Source organism: Rhinatrema bivittatum, chromosome 19, assembly GCF_901001135.1.
Source record: "Rhinatrema bivittatum chromosome 19, aRhiBiv1.1, whole genome shotgun sequence".
NCBI lineage: Eukaryota > Metazoa > Chordata > Amphibia > Gymnophiona > Rhinatrematidae > Rhinatrema > Rhinatrema bivittatum.
The window spans coordinates 3,913,507-3,931,932 of record NC_042633.1 but is presented as its reverse complement, the minus strand read 5'-3'; the positions used below and the strand labels follow the sequence as shown (position 1 = coordinate 3,931,932).

The following is an 18,426-nucleotide window of genomic DNA, read 5'->3' as shown; positions in this document are numbered from 1 at the left end:
TGTGCGTTGAGTAAAAAGAACTTTCTCCGATTAGTTTTAAATGTGCCCCATGCTAACTTCATGGAGTGTCCCCTAGTCTTTCTACTATCCGAAAGAGTAAATAACCGATTCACATCTACTAAATAACCCACCCATTAACTGGAGATACCTTTGATTTGACTTTATTATGATGATGTTAATATGGATAAATGATATGGTGATAACCCCAGTACCTTGGACTGACAACTATTTACTTAAATTTTGCTGATGATTCACGCAGAACTTTGAGAAATTGAAAGATAAGTCATGACCGAAACCAGAGGTAGAATAAACGCTATAAAAGTTGATGAAGCAATGAAGATTCCAGAGATGGAAAAGATACAAGAATCAGAAGCTACTATGGTTAATACATGGAAGAATAACATGGATTAAGCTTTTTTGCTTACCTGGGGTCCAGCGGTGAACTTGGCCTGCGCGATCGGCGCTGAAGCCCGTCGGGGTAAGGCCTCTTGTTCCGCTCGCCCCTCTCGGGCTCCTGCGCCGATCGCCGGCCCTTCTCTGCAGAGACTCTCCAGCTGCTTACCATCCGGTAAGGCCGCGAACATCCGCCCTCTTCGGCCTCGACCCGGGCCGCGAGCCCTCGCTTCCGCCGGCCTAGACCCAAGCCGTGAGCCCTCGCCCGGAACCGCCATCATAGAAAAAGAGACGCCCACGAAAACGTCGCGGCGGTGACGTCAGAGGCGCGACCGACCGGCGGGGTATTTAAACCGCCGCTCTCCTCAACTCAATCCTTTGCTTACCTGGGGTCCAGCGGTGAACTTGGCCTGCGCGATCAGCGCTGAAGCCCGTCGGGGTAAGGCCTCTTGTTCCGCTCGCCCCTCTCGGGCTCCTGCGCCGCTCGCCGGCCCTTCTCTGCAGAGACTCTCCAGCTGCTTACCATCCGGTAAGGCCGCGAACATCCGCCCTCTTCGGCCTCGACCCGGGCCGCGAGCCCTCGCTTCCGCCGGCCTAGACCCGAGCCGTGAGCCCTCGCCCGGAACCGCCATCATAGAAAAAGAGACGCCCACGAAAACGTCGCGGCGGTGACGTCAGAGGCGCGACCGACCGGCGGGGTATTTAAACCACCACCCTCCCTGGCGTCGCGCGCCGGGCGTCGCGCGCACGAAGGAGCGCGACAAAGGGGCCTGCCCCTTTGTTTCGCCCCTTCGTGTCGCCCCTCGCTCTCCCCGAGCAGTACCCCACAAGCACCGTACCAGTGCTAACCCAGCGCTCACCCTGCAGCAACCATCCAGCGCTCATCCTGCAACAACCATCCAGCGCTCACCCTGCAGCACCATCCAGCGCTCATCCTGCAACAACCATCCAGCGCTCATCCTGCAAGCAACCACCCAGCGCTCATCTGCAACAACCATCCAGCGCTCATCCTGCAAGCAACCACCCAGCGCTCATCCTGCAAACAACCATCCAGCGCTCATCCTGCAAGCAACCACCCAGCTAACCATCCAAAATGTATCCAGCTCTTCCAATACCAATTTTGCAACACCACCTCCTACCTAAAAGACCATCTGCCAGACAAGCCCTTCACTACAACTTGAAAACACTCACCCCTATTCTGATTGCACCAATCACCCAGCTTTTAGGCCTCACCCTCTTTTCACTTTCACTCTTCAATGCACAATCCCTAACAAAAAAATCTCTAATTTTCAATGATTACCTCACCGACGCCAAGCCAGATATTTGCGCTGTAACCGAAACATGGCTCAAGCCCTCAGATACAGCTTTAATAAACCAACTCCCTACGCTGACCTATGACTTCTTCTCACTCCCAAGACTGAAAAAAAGAGGAGGGGGAATCCTTCTGGCTACCAAAAAAAGCCTTAACTTCACCCAACACCCATTCAGTTCTAACACAAAACTGGAAGTCGGTTTCTTCACATCACAACATCTTCAAATCCTTCTTGTCTACGCCCCCCCAGGGCTCCTAGAATCCGATGTCTCCCCCATCCTTGAAATCACCACTACGCTCATCAACCTGGATTCTCCAGCAATCATCTTAGGAGATTTCAATCTGCACATAGGCAATCCTTCACCTTCTAACAGCTGCGTAAACCTCCTCACAGCCCTGTCAGCAATGGGATTCCAACAATTAGTCAACGAACCCACACACAAAGCGGGTCACACTCTGGACTTGATTTTCATCAACAAAGGCATTACTACTACATCCAATTTGAAGAACATAAAGGTCCAATGGTCGGATCACACTCTCATCTCTACCTCTTTCGCTCTGAAAGAAACCAACTCTCCTAATAGCCGCTCACCTTCATTCCAATACAGGAGGCGATGCCCCCCAGAAGACCTTCACAACCAGCTGGATTCACAGCTCCCTCTATTAGATTTCACCGACCCGAACACTGCCATTCGTTCCTGGAACAACATAACAGAAAACATAGCTAACAAGCTCTGCCCTTCAACTATAAAAAAATCTCACACCAATGCCTCCAACAGACAGCCTTGGTTCACCAATGAACTTAGAAAATTAAAACAAAGCTTAAGAAAGAAAGAAGCGACTTGGCGTAAAACCCCTTGTGACAGCACCATTTCTTCATACAAATCCACACTATATCAGTACAAAGCCCTCACCTCAAAATCAAAAAAAGATTATTTTGCATCTAAGATTCACAACCTGGTCTTTGATGCTAAAGCTCTCTTCGCTTATGTCTCCAGCCTCACTCAAACCATACCACGAGAAATCCCCTGCGACATGGCACAGTCTAAAGCTGATGAACTCGCTCAGTTTTTCCAAAATAAAATCAACAATCTTTTAACTCAACTGCCTTCCAATACCGCTGACGCCTTTCCATTATATCAACACCCAACCTTCAAAAACTCCAGCCTAAACACTTTTGAGCCCGTCTCTTCCACTGAGATACATGCCATCTTGAGAAGAATGAACCTTCGTCTCACCCCGCAGACCACATCCCTACCAAACTACTTCTATCTATTCCAGACACAATAGCCACATCATTGACAAACATCATTAACTGCTCTCTAGCCCAAGGATCCTTCCCAGATGATCTCAAAATGGCTTCAATCTCACCACTCCTAAAGAAACCCAACCTTGATCCGAAGGACCCTAACAACTTCCGCCCCATAGCTAACCTTCCATTCATCGCCAAGATCATGGAAAGACTAGTCAACTCTCAACTTTCAAACTACATCGAAGACAACAATCTTCTCTTCGCCCCACAACACGGATTCCGAAAAAATCGAGGCACAGAATCCCTCCTTATCTCTTTGACAGACCATATCCTACTGGGCCTTGACAAAGGAAATTCATACCTATTGATCTTGCTGGACCTGTCCGCAGCGTTCGACACGGTCAACCACGCTATCCTCCTTAACCAGTTGTCATCCATAGGAATCAGCGGCACCGTCCTTTCCTGGTTTAAAACCTTTCTCAACAATAGAGGTTACAAAGTTAAACTCCAAAACAAGGAATCCTCAAGATTCATCTCTGCCATAGGAGTCCCACAAGGTTCGTCTTTATCTCCGACTCTATTCAATATTTACCTTCTTCCTCTCTGCCAACTTCTCACCGACCTCAATCTAAAGTTTTTCCTATACGCAGATGATATTCAAATCATCATCCCTATCAAAGACACATACTCTAATACTCTTGACTACTGGGAATCATGCCACAAAAAATCAAACAACTACTCAACAGCCTACACCTCATCTTAAATTCCTCTAAGACTGAAATCCTACTCATCTCTCCTGAGAACAACACCTCCAACAGTACTCTTCCTACCAATCTGCCTACCACACAAGCTAGAGACCTAGGAGTAATAATAGACAACCGGCTAAACTTCAAGGCACACATCAACAAAACAACCAAAGACTGCTTCTATAAACTTCAGGTCCTGAAAAGGATAAGACCTCTTTTCCACGCTCAAGACTTCAGAACGATCATCCAAGCAGTCATTTTTTCGAAACTAGACTATTGCAATTCCCTATTGCTAGGTCTACCATCATCATACTCCAAACCCCTACAGATGGTTCAAAATTCAGCAGCCCGAATCTTGACAGGCGCAAGGAAAAGAGACCACATATCCCCCGTCCTGAAAGAGCTTCACTGGTTACCAGTCTACTTCCGCATCATGTACAAAGCCATAACCATCACCTACAAAACTATACATCAACTCACCACTCTCGATCTTCAATTCCCTCTCCAAACACATAATTCTACCAGACCTACTAGAGATGCTTATAGAGGCTCCCTCCAAGTTCCCCCAGCGAAAACGACCAGACACATCACCATAAGAGATCGCGCCACCTCCACAGCTGGCCCTCTTTTGTGGAATTCCATTCCTACAGACCTCAGACAGGAGCCCTGCCTCCCAACTTTTAGGAAAAAACTTAAGACTTGGTTATTCAAACAAGCATTTCCGGACACAACCCAATGACACATTCCAATGACTCCTAAAACACCACTCCTCTTGTATATAACATTTATTCTGTATACTATATTTAAATTGTATATTACTTAACCATCTCTTTTCTCTCCTCTCTTCTTCCTTCTCCAAGTTCGGCTACCCTTGTTAAATGTAACTGTACTTTCGGACACCACAGTTCTAGTTTTTGTTTATAATGCACTCCTGTTCGATGTAAACCAGCAAGATATGTTTTCATGATTGCCGGTATATAAAACTCTAAATAAATAAAATAAATAAATAAATAAATTGGATTAAATTGCTCCCTTAGGGGCGGATTTTAAAACGAGCGCGAATAGCCTACTTTTGTTTGCGCTCCAGGCGCAAACAAAAGTACGCTGGATTTTAGTAGATACGCGCGGAGCCGCGCGTATCCGCTAAAATCCTGGATTGGCGCGCGCAAGGCTATCGATTTCGTATAGCCGGCGCGCGCCGAGCCGCGCAGCCTACCCCCGTTCCCTCCAAGGCCGCTCCGAAATCGGAGCGGCCTCGGAGGGAACTTTCCTTTGCCCTCCCCTCACCTTCCCCTCCCTTCCCCTACCTAACCCACCCGCCCGGCCCTGTCTAAAACCCCCCCCCTTACCTTTGTCGGGGGATTTACGCCTCCCGGAGGGAGGCGTAAATCCCCGCGCGTCAGCGGGCCTCCTGCGCGCCGGGACGCGACCTGGGGGCGGGTCCGGAGGGCGCGGCCACGCCCCCGGGCCGCCCCGGGCCGTAGCCACGCTCCCGACACGCCCCGAAAACGCCGCGCGGTTCGGGCCCGCCCCCGACACGCCCCCCCGACACGCCCCCTCCGAAAACCCCGGGACTTACGCGAGTCCCGGGGCTCTGCGCGCGCCGGTAGGCCTATGTAAAATAGGCTTCCCGGCGAGCAGGGCTCTGAAAATCCGCCCCTAAAGAAATAGCTCAATGTGGAATCAGGAACCAGTTTCCTGATTCTCTGAAGAAATTTGCTTCTCAAATCCAGACATCTAGAACATTGAGGGACAGAGGTAGACATAGGCAATACAAACATCCACAAACTGGGATTCCTCCTGCAGCTCTTTGATTTCCAAGGGCAAACATCCCATCCCTTGTCCTCTATCTGTGGGTGCCAGACTTTAAATCTGACCTTAAGAATATTGCTGGCATTTATTTATTTATTTATTTATTTATTTATTTATTTAACAGTTTTATATACCGAAATTCTTGTAATGGTTTACAAATCAGTTCGGTTTACATTGAACAGAAACAGTGCTTCGGTAAATGAAAGCAATTACATAGAACATTAACAGAGCTTCAAATGTGAACAATTACAAAGAACTAATAATAAAATATCTTATTAACCAACAAACAAGCAGAATAACATTTAACATTTGTACAGAAAACAGTGTCCCAGAGAGAGTAAATATAATACATCCGTGATCGCAGAGGCTTAGGTCTTGAACTAAGAAACAGCAAACTAGTGGTTGACGCTAAGGTATTGCACCAAGCTGAAATCATGGACAGAGGGGCATATAAGGGTGTCACTGTACAATATAATAAACGGCTAGTGGGGTGAGGATTAGGTAAGTGAACCGTAGTGAAGGCAACAGGAGCTAAGTAGAGGGGCAAAATCTGGACATGAAATTTTTTGACTAAGGAGATAAAATGAATAGGAAGGGTGTAAATACTGCTGGGGAACGGGAGGAATTTAATTCAGAGGATTATCTGAATAAGGAGCTAAAATAAGGAGCTCTGCCCCCCCCCCCCCCCCCTCCCCAGCAGATCCCCTATCAACCCCCTCAGGACTCATCAGAAATCCTTGGTAGTATCGCTCCTGGACTGGCACCTGCCATTAGTCAAAATGGTAATTGATGGCCTGTGCCATTTTTCAGAATGGCGTTGGCTAGCCCTTTGCCCTATCATGTGACAGGGGCAGCCTAATGGCACCAGCAGCTCCTGTCACATGGTAGGGTCAAAGGGCTGCTGGCTCCATTTTGACTAAAGGCACCGGTAGCCCCTGTGACATAGTATGGGCAAAGGCTATCGGCGCCATTTTGAGTCCTGGCATCGGACGGCAGGTCGCTCCGGGACCCCCGTTGGACCCACAGGGACTTTTGGCCAGCTTGGGGGGGGCCTCCTGACCCCCACAACACTTGCCAAAAGTCCAGCGGGGGTCCGGGAGCGACCTCGTGCATGCCGGCTGTCCGATGCCAATACTCAAAATGGCGCCGATCGCCTTTGCCCTCACTATGTGTGACATAGTGAGGGCAAAGGCGATCGGCGCCATTTTGAGTATTGGCATCGGACGGCGATTTTGAGTCTCAAAATGGTGCCATTTTGAGTATTGGCATCGGACGGCCGGCATGCACGAGGTCGCTCCCGGACCTCCGCTGGACTTTTGGCAAGTCTTGTGGGGGTCAGGAGGCCCCCCCAAGCTGGCCAAAAGTCCATGTGGGTCCAACGGGGGTCCCGGAGCGACCTGCCGTCCGATGCCAGGACTCAAAATGGCACCGATAGCCTTTGCCCATACTATGTCACAGGGGCTACCGGTGCCATTGGTCAGCCCCTGTCACATGGTAGGAGCACAAGATGGCGCCGGTGACCATGTGACAGGGACTGACCAATGGCTCGGTAGCCCCTGTGACACAGGCTATCGGCGTCATGATGAACCCGGCAAACGTGGGTGTGAGAATGCAGGGATGGCTTCTGGACTCGCCGCTGGACCACCAGGGAGGTTTGGTAAGTCTTGGAGGGGTCAGGAGGGTGGGGGGTTGTAGTTAATTTTAATTTTAGCTGGGACAGGAATTTAACTCGCCGTAGTAACGTATTGACAGATCGACAACTTATGGAATTCTCCATACTTCCGCATGAAACGGAATTGACCCCCCACGAATACGTATCACGAATGCAACGAAAACGTTTTGGCTACACGTCCCTTGTAACAGATAATGACCATGGTAATGTTCTAATCCTTTTGTAATCAACAGACCCCTCACTCTGTCTGCAGTGAGAGCTGCCCTGTTGGATACAGGAAATCTGCCAGACTTGGCCAGCTCAGCTGCTGTTTTGACTGCATCCCTTGCTCTGCTGGAGAAATAGCCAACGAAACGGGTGAGCCACCTCTGGTCTATCTGTGAGATAATGAGGGAGTCTAACATGCCAAGTCTTTGAATTAACAAGGCTATGATGTGATACATTCCAGACTTTTCACAAATGAGTTTGACTGAAACACTTTTTGTTCCATAATTGCTAAGTTTGCCCATGAGCCAGCCCTCGATTTACACCCATTGAATGCAGGACTTGCAGTTCAAATTTCTATAAGAAAGGAAAACAAATGGAAGGTCCTTAGTTACAATGGGGAAAGAACTGAGGTGTTTTAGTCTCCAATGCCATGAAGCTTATTGGTGATCCTAATTGCCTATCAAAACCCATGAGTCTCTCATGCTCCTAAACAGGCCCTATCCATGAGTCACTCCCATTGTCAGAACAGCCAACTACAGAAATGTTGAAAGAGGCATTCAATTCACACTTTTCTCTTTTATTAATCTGATTCAAGTTCCTACAACTTGGCTTCTGTGGTCCGTTATTGTATAATAGGGCATCCCTGCAGGTTGGGATACTTTAATTGGACCAACATAAGGACACTTTTGATCTTAATATTTCATGTACGAGAGTATCTATCTCAGGATAATTTTTATGTTTTTATAATAAAGGGTATCTTCATAACTTTGATTTGAATAGTGAATGAAAATGTGAGTCACTATATAATGTTTTCAGTTTACATGACATTGAAGTCATAACCTCAAGGATAGTTAATTGGCTTCCAGACATGAGATTTACAATTCATAGGGGATATGGGGAAGGTAATTTTCAAACAGCTTCCACCTATATCCACATTAACAGTTCATGAGTGCTCACAGAATCCATTGTGCAATAGATACAAGTTATACCTGCTTTGTGTACGTAGATTTATATGCATACTTTCAAAAATCAGGCCCCCCCCCCCTCCCAGAATACCTATATTTTATGCATGTAAAAATGTGAGGGAAATTGTGTTCCATGCATACTTTAGTTGCATACCCCAGGGCTCTTTTCAAAGAGCCACTTATGTGAATAAAACTGGGTTTTATGTGCACAAGTGTCTTTGATAATTACTTCCTAAGAGCTTTGTAGATTTGTTACTTAGATGGACAGATGATGCTCATAGATTGGGCTTGTAACTGGGGTTATTCCTCTATTTCAGATACAACCGAGTGTTGGAAGTGTCCAGAAGACCAATGGCCCAATGATAGTAGAGATAAATGCCTTCCAAAAGTCATTGAGTTCCTGTCCTACCAGGAACCCTTGGGAGCAGCCTTGGCTGCTGTTGCTGTCATCTTGTCTTTCACAACCATCCTCATCCTCTTCATCTTCTGTCTGTTCCAGGAGACACCAATTGTCAGAGCCAATAACCGGGGCCTCAGCTACCTTCTCCTCAGCAGTCTCACACTCTGCTTCCTCTGCTCCTTGACATTTGTTGGATTTCCCATGAAGTTCACTTGCATGATCCGCCAGCCTGCCTTTGGGCTTATCTTTACTGTCAGTGTGTCTTGTATATTGGCAAAAACAGTTACGGTGATCATTGCCTTCAAGGCTGTCAACCCTCTCAACCAGTTCAGAAAATGGGTTGGGCCAAAGATACCCAACTTTGTCATTATTTTCTGCTCCCTCATCCAACTTGTTATCTGCACTTATTGGATTTCTAGCCACCCTTCCTTTCCTGAGAACAACACCAGATCTGAAAGCGGGAAGATAATCATTGAGTGCAATGATGGGATGACCATACTCTTCTACTGTATGCTGGGATATATGGGCTTCCTGGCCATCATTAGCTTCATTGTGGCCTTCCTGGCTAGGACATTGCCTGACAGCTTCAATGAGGCCAAGTTTATCACCTTCAGCATGTTGGTCTTTGTGAGTGTCTGGCTGTCTTTCATTCCCACCTACCTCAGTACACAAGGGAAGCACATGGTGGCAGTGGAGATCTTCACCATCCTGTCCTCTGGTGCAGCGTTACTCTTTCTAATCTTTTTTCCAAAGTGTTACATTATTCTCCTGCAGCCAGAGATGAACACCAAGAAACACGTAGTAGGAAAAAATTCAACATGGAAATAAAATCTAAGTAAAATGTCCAGAAAATGAATGGCCTATTGGATTGATGCAAAGGCTACATAATCTTTTCCCTCTAGGACTGGATAGTTCAGTAGATTATGCACAGGAACACAGAACACATTGCCTCTAATTATTTATTTATTTGTTTGTTTGTTTTTATTTACAAATTTATATGCCGCCAATCTAGAGTTCTCGGCACCTTACAATAAAACATACATAGTGCGGTCATAGACACAGTCGACAAACATGCACATCATCAAAACATAAATAAGTAATGACAGAGAACAGCAGCAAGCTTCCTTTCGAAATATCAAATCAAATACATGATTGAAGAGATCGTATTTTAAGTAATTTCCATGGAGCTGTGGTTCTGATCCAAACAGCAGTGGCAAAATTGCATTTGGCTTTCAAGAATAATTTGAGGTAATCTGCTCAGAGCAGTGGCTATGACCCTCACAGTAGTAGTTCAGCTGCAATTGACCTTTAAATATATTGGGGTGACCTGCATGGAGTGGCCCTGTTTAAATAGATAAACTTAAAAGAGCATGGAGAGGCTGGATTTTTTGGACAATGATTTCATTGGTTTTAGTAGCTGAGTGTGATTTATTGTTGGTCTTATAAGAACCAGAAAGAAAGATGATGAGATCTAAAATGCTCTTCCAGTGGAGGAGGTGAAGTCAGACCTTTAACAGGTTATCATTAGGCTTGTGACTGATAGGGAGGGCAGTGCTGCAGGAGGGGTTGAAAGTTCAGGTAAAAGTCATTGGGGATGGGTTGCTGATGTTGGGTCAGTAATATGCCCATTTTACACTGCATATACAAACAAGAGAGACTTAGGTGCTGCTTGGACAACCAAAGGTACACTGCATGAGATGGCCTTCACCTGAAGAGCAGGGGCATAAAAGTATGATGGATTGGATCGAGATTCCCCAACAGATTTGAACCTTTCCACTGTCTTACGGAGATGTGCATCAGAACACACACATAACCTGTTCATCAGAGGGCTCCTAGCATGTACTTGAAACTAAGTTTTACTCTGTTAGGGCATACAAAGATACATGGAAAAGCCAGTCAATAAATGTGCACATCTCAACCAGGATGTAATGCTTCCTTCTCTCAGGAGTATCCTCACTATCTAGAATAATAATTTTCACAGTGCACGCATACACACACACACACACACACACCTCCCTATGCAACACACAGCATAGCATCTGAACATGGGGCCTGTGTGCATATCTGTGAACTCTCTGGGTTTGACCTGGAATCTCCAGATTTAGAGACTCAGCTCCAGTAAAGTACGCAAAGTTACCAGGTCCTAAAAATTATCTCACCTCCTTGGCATAGCTACTTCCTTCATTTGGTGTAGGCTGAGCATCAGTTGGACACTAGAACTTCAGCAAAAGGCAGGAAAAATCTTGCAAACTGCTCCTGTGTTCCCAGTTCCTGCAAATCATTGGCTCATAAAATATGTTAATGTGTTCTCTTTGATGAATAATATCATATCACAGATGATGTATATACTCACATGAATGTATATGTATATGTACTGCGGGTTTTTTATGAATGTATGGAGTGTATGGATTATGAATGTGGGTCTAATAGTTAAATTAATTAGATTTTAAAATTTATTGTATATACATAAGTGTCCCACACATGTCCAGATATTGTATATATTGACAATTTTGTATACACAATAAAATAAACAAGTTTTGGGCATTTGATTTTGCCTAGTTTCCTCTGGTATAATGTTATAGTTTACACAATAAAACCAAGCAGCAGCAAGTAGGGATGTGCAGAAGGAAAAAATGTGTTTCGATTTGGTTTTCGTTTTGCCTGGACCCAAATTCATTGCATTAGTTTCATAGGGGGAAAAACCAATTCGTTTATTAGTTTCATTCGTTTTTTGTTTGTCATTAAAGTCAATGGGGGAAGTATTTGCAGCCTATTTTTGGCTGCAGAATTGGGGTTTACTTATCAATTCTGATGAAATGTCTAGGGAGCAATCATCAGAACAAGAAAAGAGGTTCAAGGTACTAAGACTGTGGCAAAGTGGCACCAAAGTGGCATGAATAGCCTAAGGCACTTTAAAGGGGCAAAGGAGTACCAGGAGTGGCAAGAGTGCTTTAACAGAGGCACAAAGCAGCAGCGAGAGTGTAAAAAACACACCACAGCTTCAAAACAGAGCACCGATAACAGTTGCATGAAACCTCGAAGGCAGCATGACAGGCAAAGTGGCAAGACAAGTGGCATCAACATCCTACAGCACAATGAAGGGGGAACATAGCAAGCAGAAAGACTTGCACCAACACACTGAGGAACCATGAGAGTGGCAAGAACACCACAAGGAGTTGAGTGAGTCATCTGGTGTATGGCAGCAAAGCAGAGTGGCAGAAAGTTGATAGGGGCAAGACAGGCTGGCAGAGCGGAGGTAGTCAAGTCCCTGTGGTTTTGATAGGGGCAAGACAGGCTGGCCCTAGGGAGAGTTCCCTTTCTTTTACGCAGGAAAGGGCTCCCTGGAATGGGTTGGCCCCTAGCGTGGAGCACGAGCTTTCAAGCATGGTGAGTCGACGTGGAGGAGGTTTCCATGTGAACAGCAGTTCAACATGGGTCAGAGGGTGCTAAGAGAGAGGCTGGCTGCACCTGAGGAGAGTTCCCTTTCCTTTGCTCAGGAAAGGGCTCCCTGGAATGGGTTCTCCCCTAGAGTGGGGTGTTTCCATTGGCGTCTAGTGTGCTTTTGCTTGTCTTTTAAAATCTGGTGGATGTAGCAGATATACAAACGAGAATATTCAAGGCAGAGGCCGAGGAGGTTTCCATTTGAACAGCAGTTCAACATGGGTCAGCGGGTGTTAAGAGATAGGCTGGCTGCACCCGGAGAGAGTTCCCTTTCCTTTGCGCAGGAAAGGGCTCCCTGGAATTGCATGGTTTGATATTATGAATGTTGGCATCTATTTCAAAATGTTCTTCCATGAGTCTATCTGAAATCATGTTGTGCAGAGCATGTGCATAAGCATAAACAGCCAGGTAAGCATGATAGGTACCACTTAAATCATTCAGCTGAAATATCGCTGGGTCCAGTGTTTTGAGGTCCTCTTCACCTGTGCATGCAATGATGTTTTCCCCTGTCATGTGAATCAAGTTCTCTACCCCCCATTGACATCCAAATGCCTTTTCCCAGAAGAGCATGGTGAAGATACCCCATGGGTACGCCGAAGGCCAAATGTGGTACAGGCGTTTAGTGAAGTGAGGAATATCATTGGTAGATCCAATGAACACCAAGCTGCCATTGAGTAACCTCCATGACTCCCTGGTAAACATATGAGGGTTGATGGCAAATGCAGCTGAGAAGACCCAGAACTTGGAAGTAATGGTCCAGAGGGAAAGGAGCTCCAGGATAGGCTTGAGATGCATTTCAAAGCAGAGGCAGACAATCACACTTGCTGAGGACTGATGAATCACTTCTGCCACTTTGACCAGCCTCTCACTGGGGTAGTGATCATCAATCTTCTCTAGAAAATCCACACAACCACCATTCTCCACTATCTCCTGCCATAACTTCTGACTTTGCAGGCTGGTAACATCTGCGTTGGAAAATAAGATCCCCACCCATGTCCATTTGAAGTGGTGGAGAAACTGAGCAATAACCCATGGCAGTAGGGTAGCTGCAGGGAATGTGCATAGGAAAGATGGAAAATGGAGCGTATCACTCAGCATTGGGTGCTGTGCTGAAATGCTGATCTGAAAAGAAAGATTTCCATCATCTCTCTCACATATATCCACAGGGGGCATAACACATATTAGTAAGTTGGTGAGAAATGGTGAGAGTATTTTAGGAGTTTCCATTTCATCCAGAGTTCTTGGAGGAGAAGTCCATTAACGGCTATTAATCAAATTTACTTACGGGCAGATTTTAAAAGCCCTGCTCGCGTAAATCCGCCCGGATTTACGCGAGCAGGGCCTTGCGCGCTGGCGCGCCTATTTTCCATAGGTCGCCGGCGCACGCAGAACCCCGGGACTCGCGTAAGTCCCGGGGTTTCTGAAAAGGGACATGTCGGGGGCATGTCGGGGGGCGTCGCCAAGTGACGCCGCATTTGGGGGGCGTGGCATGGCATTTGGGGGGCGGGCCATGGGCGTGGTGCTGGCCCGGGGGCGTTCCGGGGCGTGGCCGCACCCTCCGGAATCGCCCCCGGGTCGGGTCTCGGCGCGCCAGCAGCCCGCTGGCGCGCATGGATTTACATCTCCCTCTGGGAGGCGTAAATCCATGGATAAAGGTAGGGCGGGGGTTTAGATAGGGCCGGGGGGGTGGGTTAGGTAGAGGAAGGGAGGGGAAGGTGAGGGGAGGGCAAAAGAGAGTTCCCTCTGAGGCCGCTCCGATTTCGGAGCGGCCTCGGAGGGAACGGAGGCAGGCTGCGCGGCTCGGCGCGCGCCGGCTGCCCAAAATCGGCAGCCTTGCGCGCGCCGATCCAGGATTTTAGAAGATACGCGCGGCTACGCGCGTATCTTATAAAATCCAGCGTACTTTTGTTTGCGCCTGCTGCGCAAACAAAAGTACGCGATCGCGCAGTTTTTAAAAATCTACCCCTTAGGGAATAGCCACTGCTATTAATTGCATCAGTGGCATGGGATCTTCCTAGTGTTTGGGTAATTGCCAGGTTCTTGAGGCCTGGTTTGGCCTCTGTTGGAAACAAGATGCTGGGCTTGATTGACCCTTGGTCTGACCCAGCATGGCAATTTCTTATGTTCTTATGTTCTTAGTTCAGGGGTGGCCCGTTCATTCCTCAAAATCCACATGCAAGCCTGGTATTCAGGATATTCACAATGAATATACATGACAGATTTGCATGCACTACCTCCATTGTATACAAATCTCTTTTGCATATTCATTATAGACATCCTGAAAACCAGGCCTGTTTGAGGCTCTTGAGGACCGGAGTTGGCCACCCGTGTTCTAGTCTTGTGTGGCCCTAATCTTTACCTTCTGCTTTGTTTGATCCTCTCTAATTGGCCTTAGCTGTGACTAGTGGTATGCATTCGTTTTTGACGTATTGGCAATCCGCAACATATATGTCCCTATTCGTTATATTCGTGGGGAAGCGAAACGTATTGCGACTCCCCACGAATATAACGTATCATCCGTTTCATCCATTGCATGGCGCATGGTGCACGTGCGCGCTTTTCTTTGCCGCCATTTGCAATCGGAGGATGCCATTTGGGTGTATCCAGAGCCAAAAACCAGCCCTTTCCTGTGAGTCATCAGTGACCTCACAGCCCTGTCAGAATGGGTCGGACAGGTTGGCACGGATACCGGAATGCAGCATATCAGCGATAACATTTTGTGAAATGCACTGAATGCAGCCAATCACGCTGTCATTCAGTGCTTGGTGACGATTTTCCTGATGACCCAGCACTATATATACTTAAACACGAGGTGTGCCACACACTTTCTTTGCAGGGGTGGTCTAGGGAAGTAATCTCTGTGGAAGGTGGCTGCACTCTGAGCTAATCTGAGTTCAGAAATCTCTATTCAATTGCTAGCTAGGCTAGTTACTTAAGAGGAAAAGATATTTCTTTATTTTGCTGCAGTGCAAAATAGCCCTGTTTGTTTTGTCATCAGTTTATTTAGGTGATCTGAGACGATCTCTCTGTGCCAGGGAGAGAAGCTGCTAGCAGTGCCATTTTGTTTAATTCACCCTTTGGGCTAGGCTGCAAGCATGGGTGTTGTGGCTGGTTTTCTAGAATTTCCAATGGAAAATATATTTCATCGATTTTCCTGCTGTGCCAACAATTCCAGCTTTTTAAAACTGAGTTTGTTTAATTCAACTCAGTCTCTCTGTGCACAGGGCTTCAGTAGGCTGGCAGTTTAGCAACTGAACTTTATTATTGGGACAGTCTGTGCAGTGAAATCTCCAGTCTGCTTCTTTTGTGCTCACACGCAAGCTGCGTGAGTGTGCACACCACACACGTTACATTAGTGCATAGCAAGGCACTGTGAAAGTGGGCAGTAGGCAGTTTAACAGACTGAGCTTTATTATTGGGACAGTCTGTGCAGTGAAATCCCCAGTCTGCCTCTTTTGTGCTCACACACAAGCTGCGTGTTTGTGCACACTACACACGTTACATTAGTGCATGGCAAGGCACTGTGACAGTGGGCAGTGGGCAGTTTAACAGACTGAACTTTATTATTGGGACAGTCTGTGCAGTGAAATCCCTAGTCTGCCTCTTTTGTGCTTACACGCAAGCTGTGTGTGTGTGCACACCACACACGTTACATTAGTGCATAGCAAGGCACTGTGAAAGTAGGCAGTGGGCAGTTTAACAGACTGAACTTTATAATTGGGACAGTCTGTGCAGTGAAATCCCCAGTCTGCTTCTTTTGTGCTCACATGCAAGCTGCGTGTGTGTGCACACCACACACGTTACATCAGTGCATATCAAGGCACTGTGACAGTGGGCAGCCAGTAGGCACTAGGCAGTGACATTAAATCCATAATGTCAGGGAACCCTAGATGTAGTCGAGTGATTTGGACTGGCAGAAGAGGCACTTCAAAAGGCACTAGTGCCACTCCCCTATTAAAGTTAAAAAGGGACCTGTCGCAATCTAAACTCTTTGAAGGGGCAGGCAGTTCCATCCAGAAAAAAATGAAATCTGACCATGATGCATCGCCATCGCCACCACCTTTTTCTGACCCTGTAGTTTTGGAGGTGAGGGAAGGGGAGGCTGAGTCATGCCAGACAAAATGTTGACACCCAAAAGCAGCAGTGGGACAGAAGTCTCGACTAACACTTAGCGTTGAAAATGTAGCGCAGTCACTGTTTGTTTCTGATTCAGATGAAGAATCATCTTGTGTGGGATTCCCATCAGAAACAGAAGAAGTAATAGCTGACGAAGCTTTAGGAGGATCAGTTAGTCCTGTCTTAGCCTCCACTTCAGTGCAGCAGGGGAGAGATGAAACTGATGAGGAGGAGGAGGAAGAGCAGTCAGCGCAGGCACAGAGGGTGACTGAGGCCCCTGGCATTGCTTCTCAGGGTGCACCAACTACCTCAGCTCCAGTGCCAGCATCCACCCCCAAGGCTTTAGAGAAGGGAGGATCACGAAAGACATCTGCGATCTGGAGCCACTTTAAAGTGACGGATGACCCGCGTTTTGCTTGGTGTAATTACTGTGGCAGGGATATTAGCAGAGGCAAGCAAATGGGACATCTATCTAATTTTGGAATGACGCATCATATGAAGAGGCAACACCCAACAAGAGTACTGCCATCTGGGGATGGTGGCACTACCAGTCAGGGGACCCCTTCCAAGCAGCGTAAAGTGGTTCAAAAGCAGCAGAGTCAGCCCACACCCTCATCCCCTTCTAGCAGTCAGGTGGCAGGCCAGCAACCCCCTGACATGTGGCAGAAGTGACAACCCACCATGGAGGAAATGGGTGGAGTGCGGTAACGCTATCCTGGGGAAGGAGGCAGGCAGCCTCAAAAGTTGTAACCAGGAGCATCGGGGAAATTATTGTTCTTGATGACCAGCCCTTGCAGTTAGTGGAGAATGTGGGTTTCAAGCGTTTTCTGAAGGTCGTAGTTCCAAATTACAAAGTCCCCTCCAGAACCACATTTAGCAGAAAGGTCATCCCCAGCCTGTACAAGCAGTGTCGCAGTCGCATGCAAGCACTGCTAGCTAATGCAGAAGGGAGAATGCATTTCACCTGTGATATCTGGACTGCCATGAATGCTGCACACTCTTACCTCTCCCTGACAGCACACTGGTGGGACCTGGCTGAGGCAGGGGCAGGCAGCAGCTCTATTACTGAACAAGTATCAAGGTGGAGGTGGGCTTTACTGCACACCCACCTGTCGGACTAGGACCATACCACAGCCAATATTCTAGCATGCATCAGACAGATGCTGGGGGCTGGCAACTACACCAGCGAGACAGGAATCCTCAGGCAGGGTTCTTTGTCACAGACAATGGTGCAAACATGGTTAAGGCAATAAACGACGGGCACTTTAAGATCATCCGATGTTTTGCACACACTCTGCACCTGGTAGTAAAGTCAGCTCTGGGGTTGGATTCCAATGACAAAGAGAGTGAATACCTGCATAGGTTAATACAGAAGTGCAGGAACATAGCAGCGCACGTCCACAGAAGTGTGAAGGCGGGGCAGGTTCTCCGACAAAAGAAGACTGATTTGGAGATGCCTCACAAGCGCCTCATTCAAGACACTGCCACCCGGTGGAATTCCACCTTTATTATGCTGGAGAGGTTAGTGGAGCTGCAGACACCCCTTCATGAACTTTCTGGTTCAATAGACATAGGAGTGCAGAATCCCCTAGAGCATCATGATTGGTTAGTCATGAGTCAGCTGGTAAAAATCCTGCAGCCCTTCAAGGATGTCACGGAGGAGCTGAGTTCCAGAAGTGCCACCTTGGCTGACATCATCCCTAGAGTTAATTTCCTGGATGAACATTTGGAGGCCTTTAAACAGGAAGAGGGAATGACAGTTGAGGTGCTGCATTGTCTGGATGTTTTGCAGCATAAGAACATAAGAACATAAGAAAATGCCATACTGGGTCAGACCAAGGGTCCATCAAGCCCAGCATCCTGTTTCCAACAGTGGCCAATCCAGGCCATAAGAACCTGGCAAGTACCCAAAAACTAAGTCTATTCTATGCTACCATTGCTAATGGCAGTGGCTATTCTCTAAGTGAACTTAATAGCAGGTGGAAGAGAGATTAAGGCCTTTAACAGAACAGAACACATACATGCTCGGCACAGTCTGTGATCCCCATGTGAAAGGAAAACTCGCCCTACAGTACGATTGCTCTCATTGGTGAAGGACCTGCTGCTAGCA

The 18,426-nt window shown here is 47.2% G+C and overlaps 1 protein-coding gene across 1 annotated transcript in view; it reads left to right on the top strand.

Moving 5' to 3' along the window:
* Positions 1–9,587, top strand: part of LOC115081067 (vomeronasal type-2 receptor 26-like) — a 58,288-nt gene extending 48,701 nt beyond the window's left edge. The window contains exons 8-9 of the mRNA XM_029585582.1: positions 7,421–7,544; positions 8,677–9,587. Coding sequence (XP_029441442.1) covers positions 7,421–7,544; positions 8,677–9,587 — 1,035 coding nt within the window. The remainder of the gene's footprint in view (positions 1–7,420; positions 7,545–8,676) is intronic.
* Positions 9,588–18,426: the final 8,839 nt, after the last annotated feature.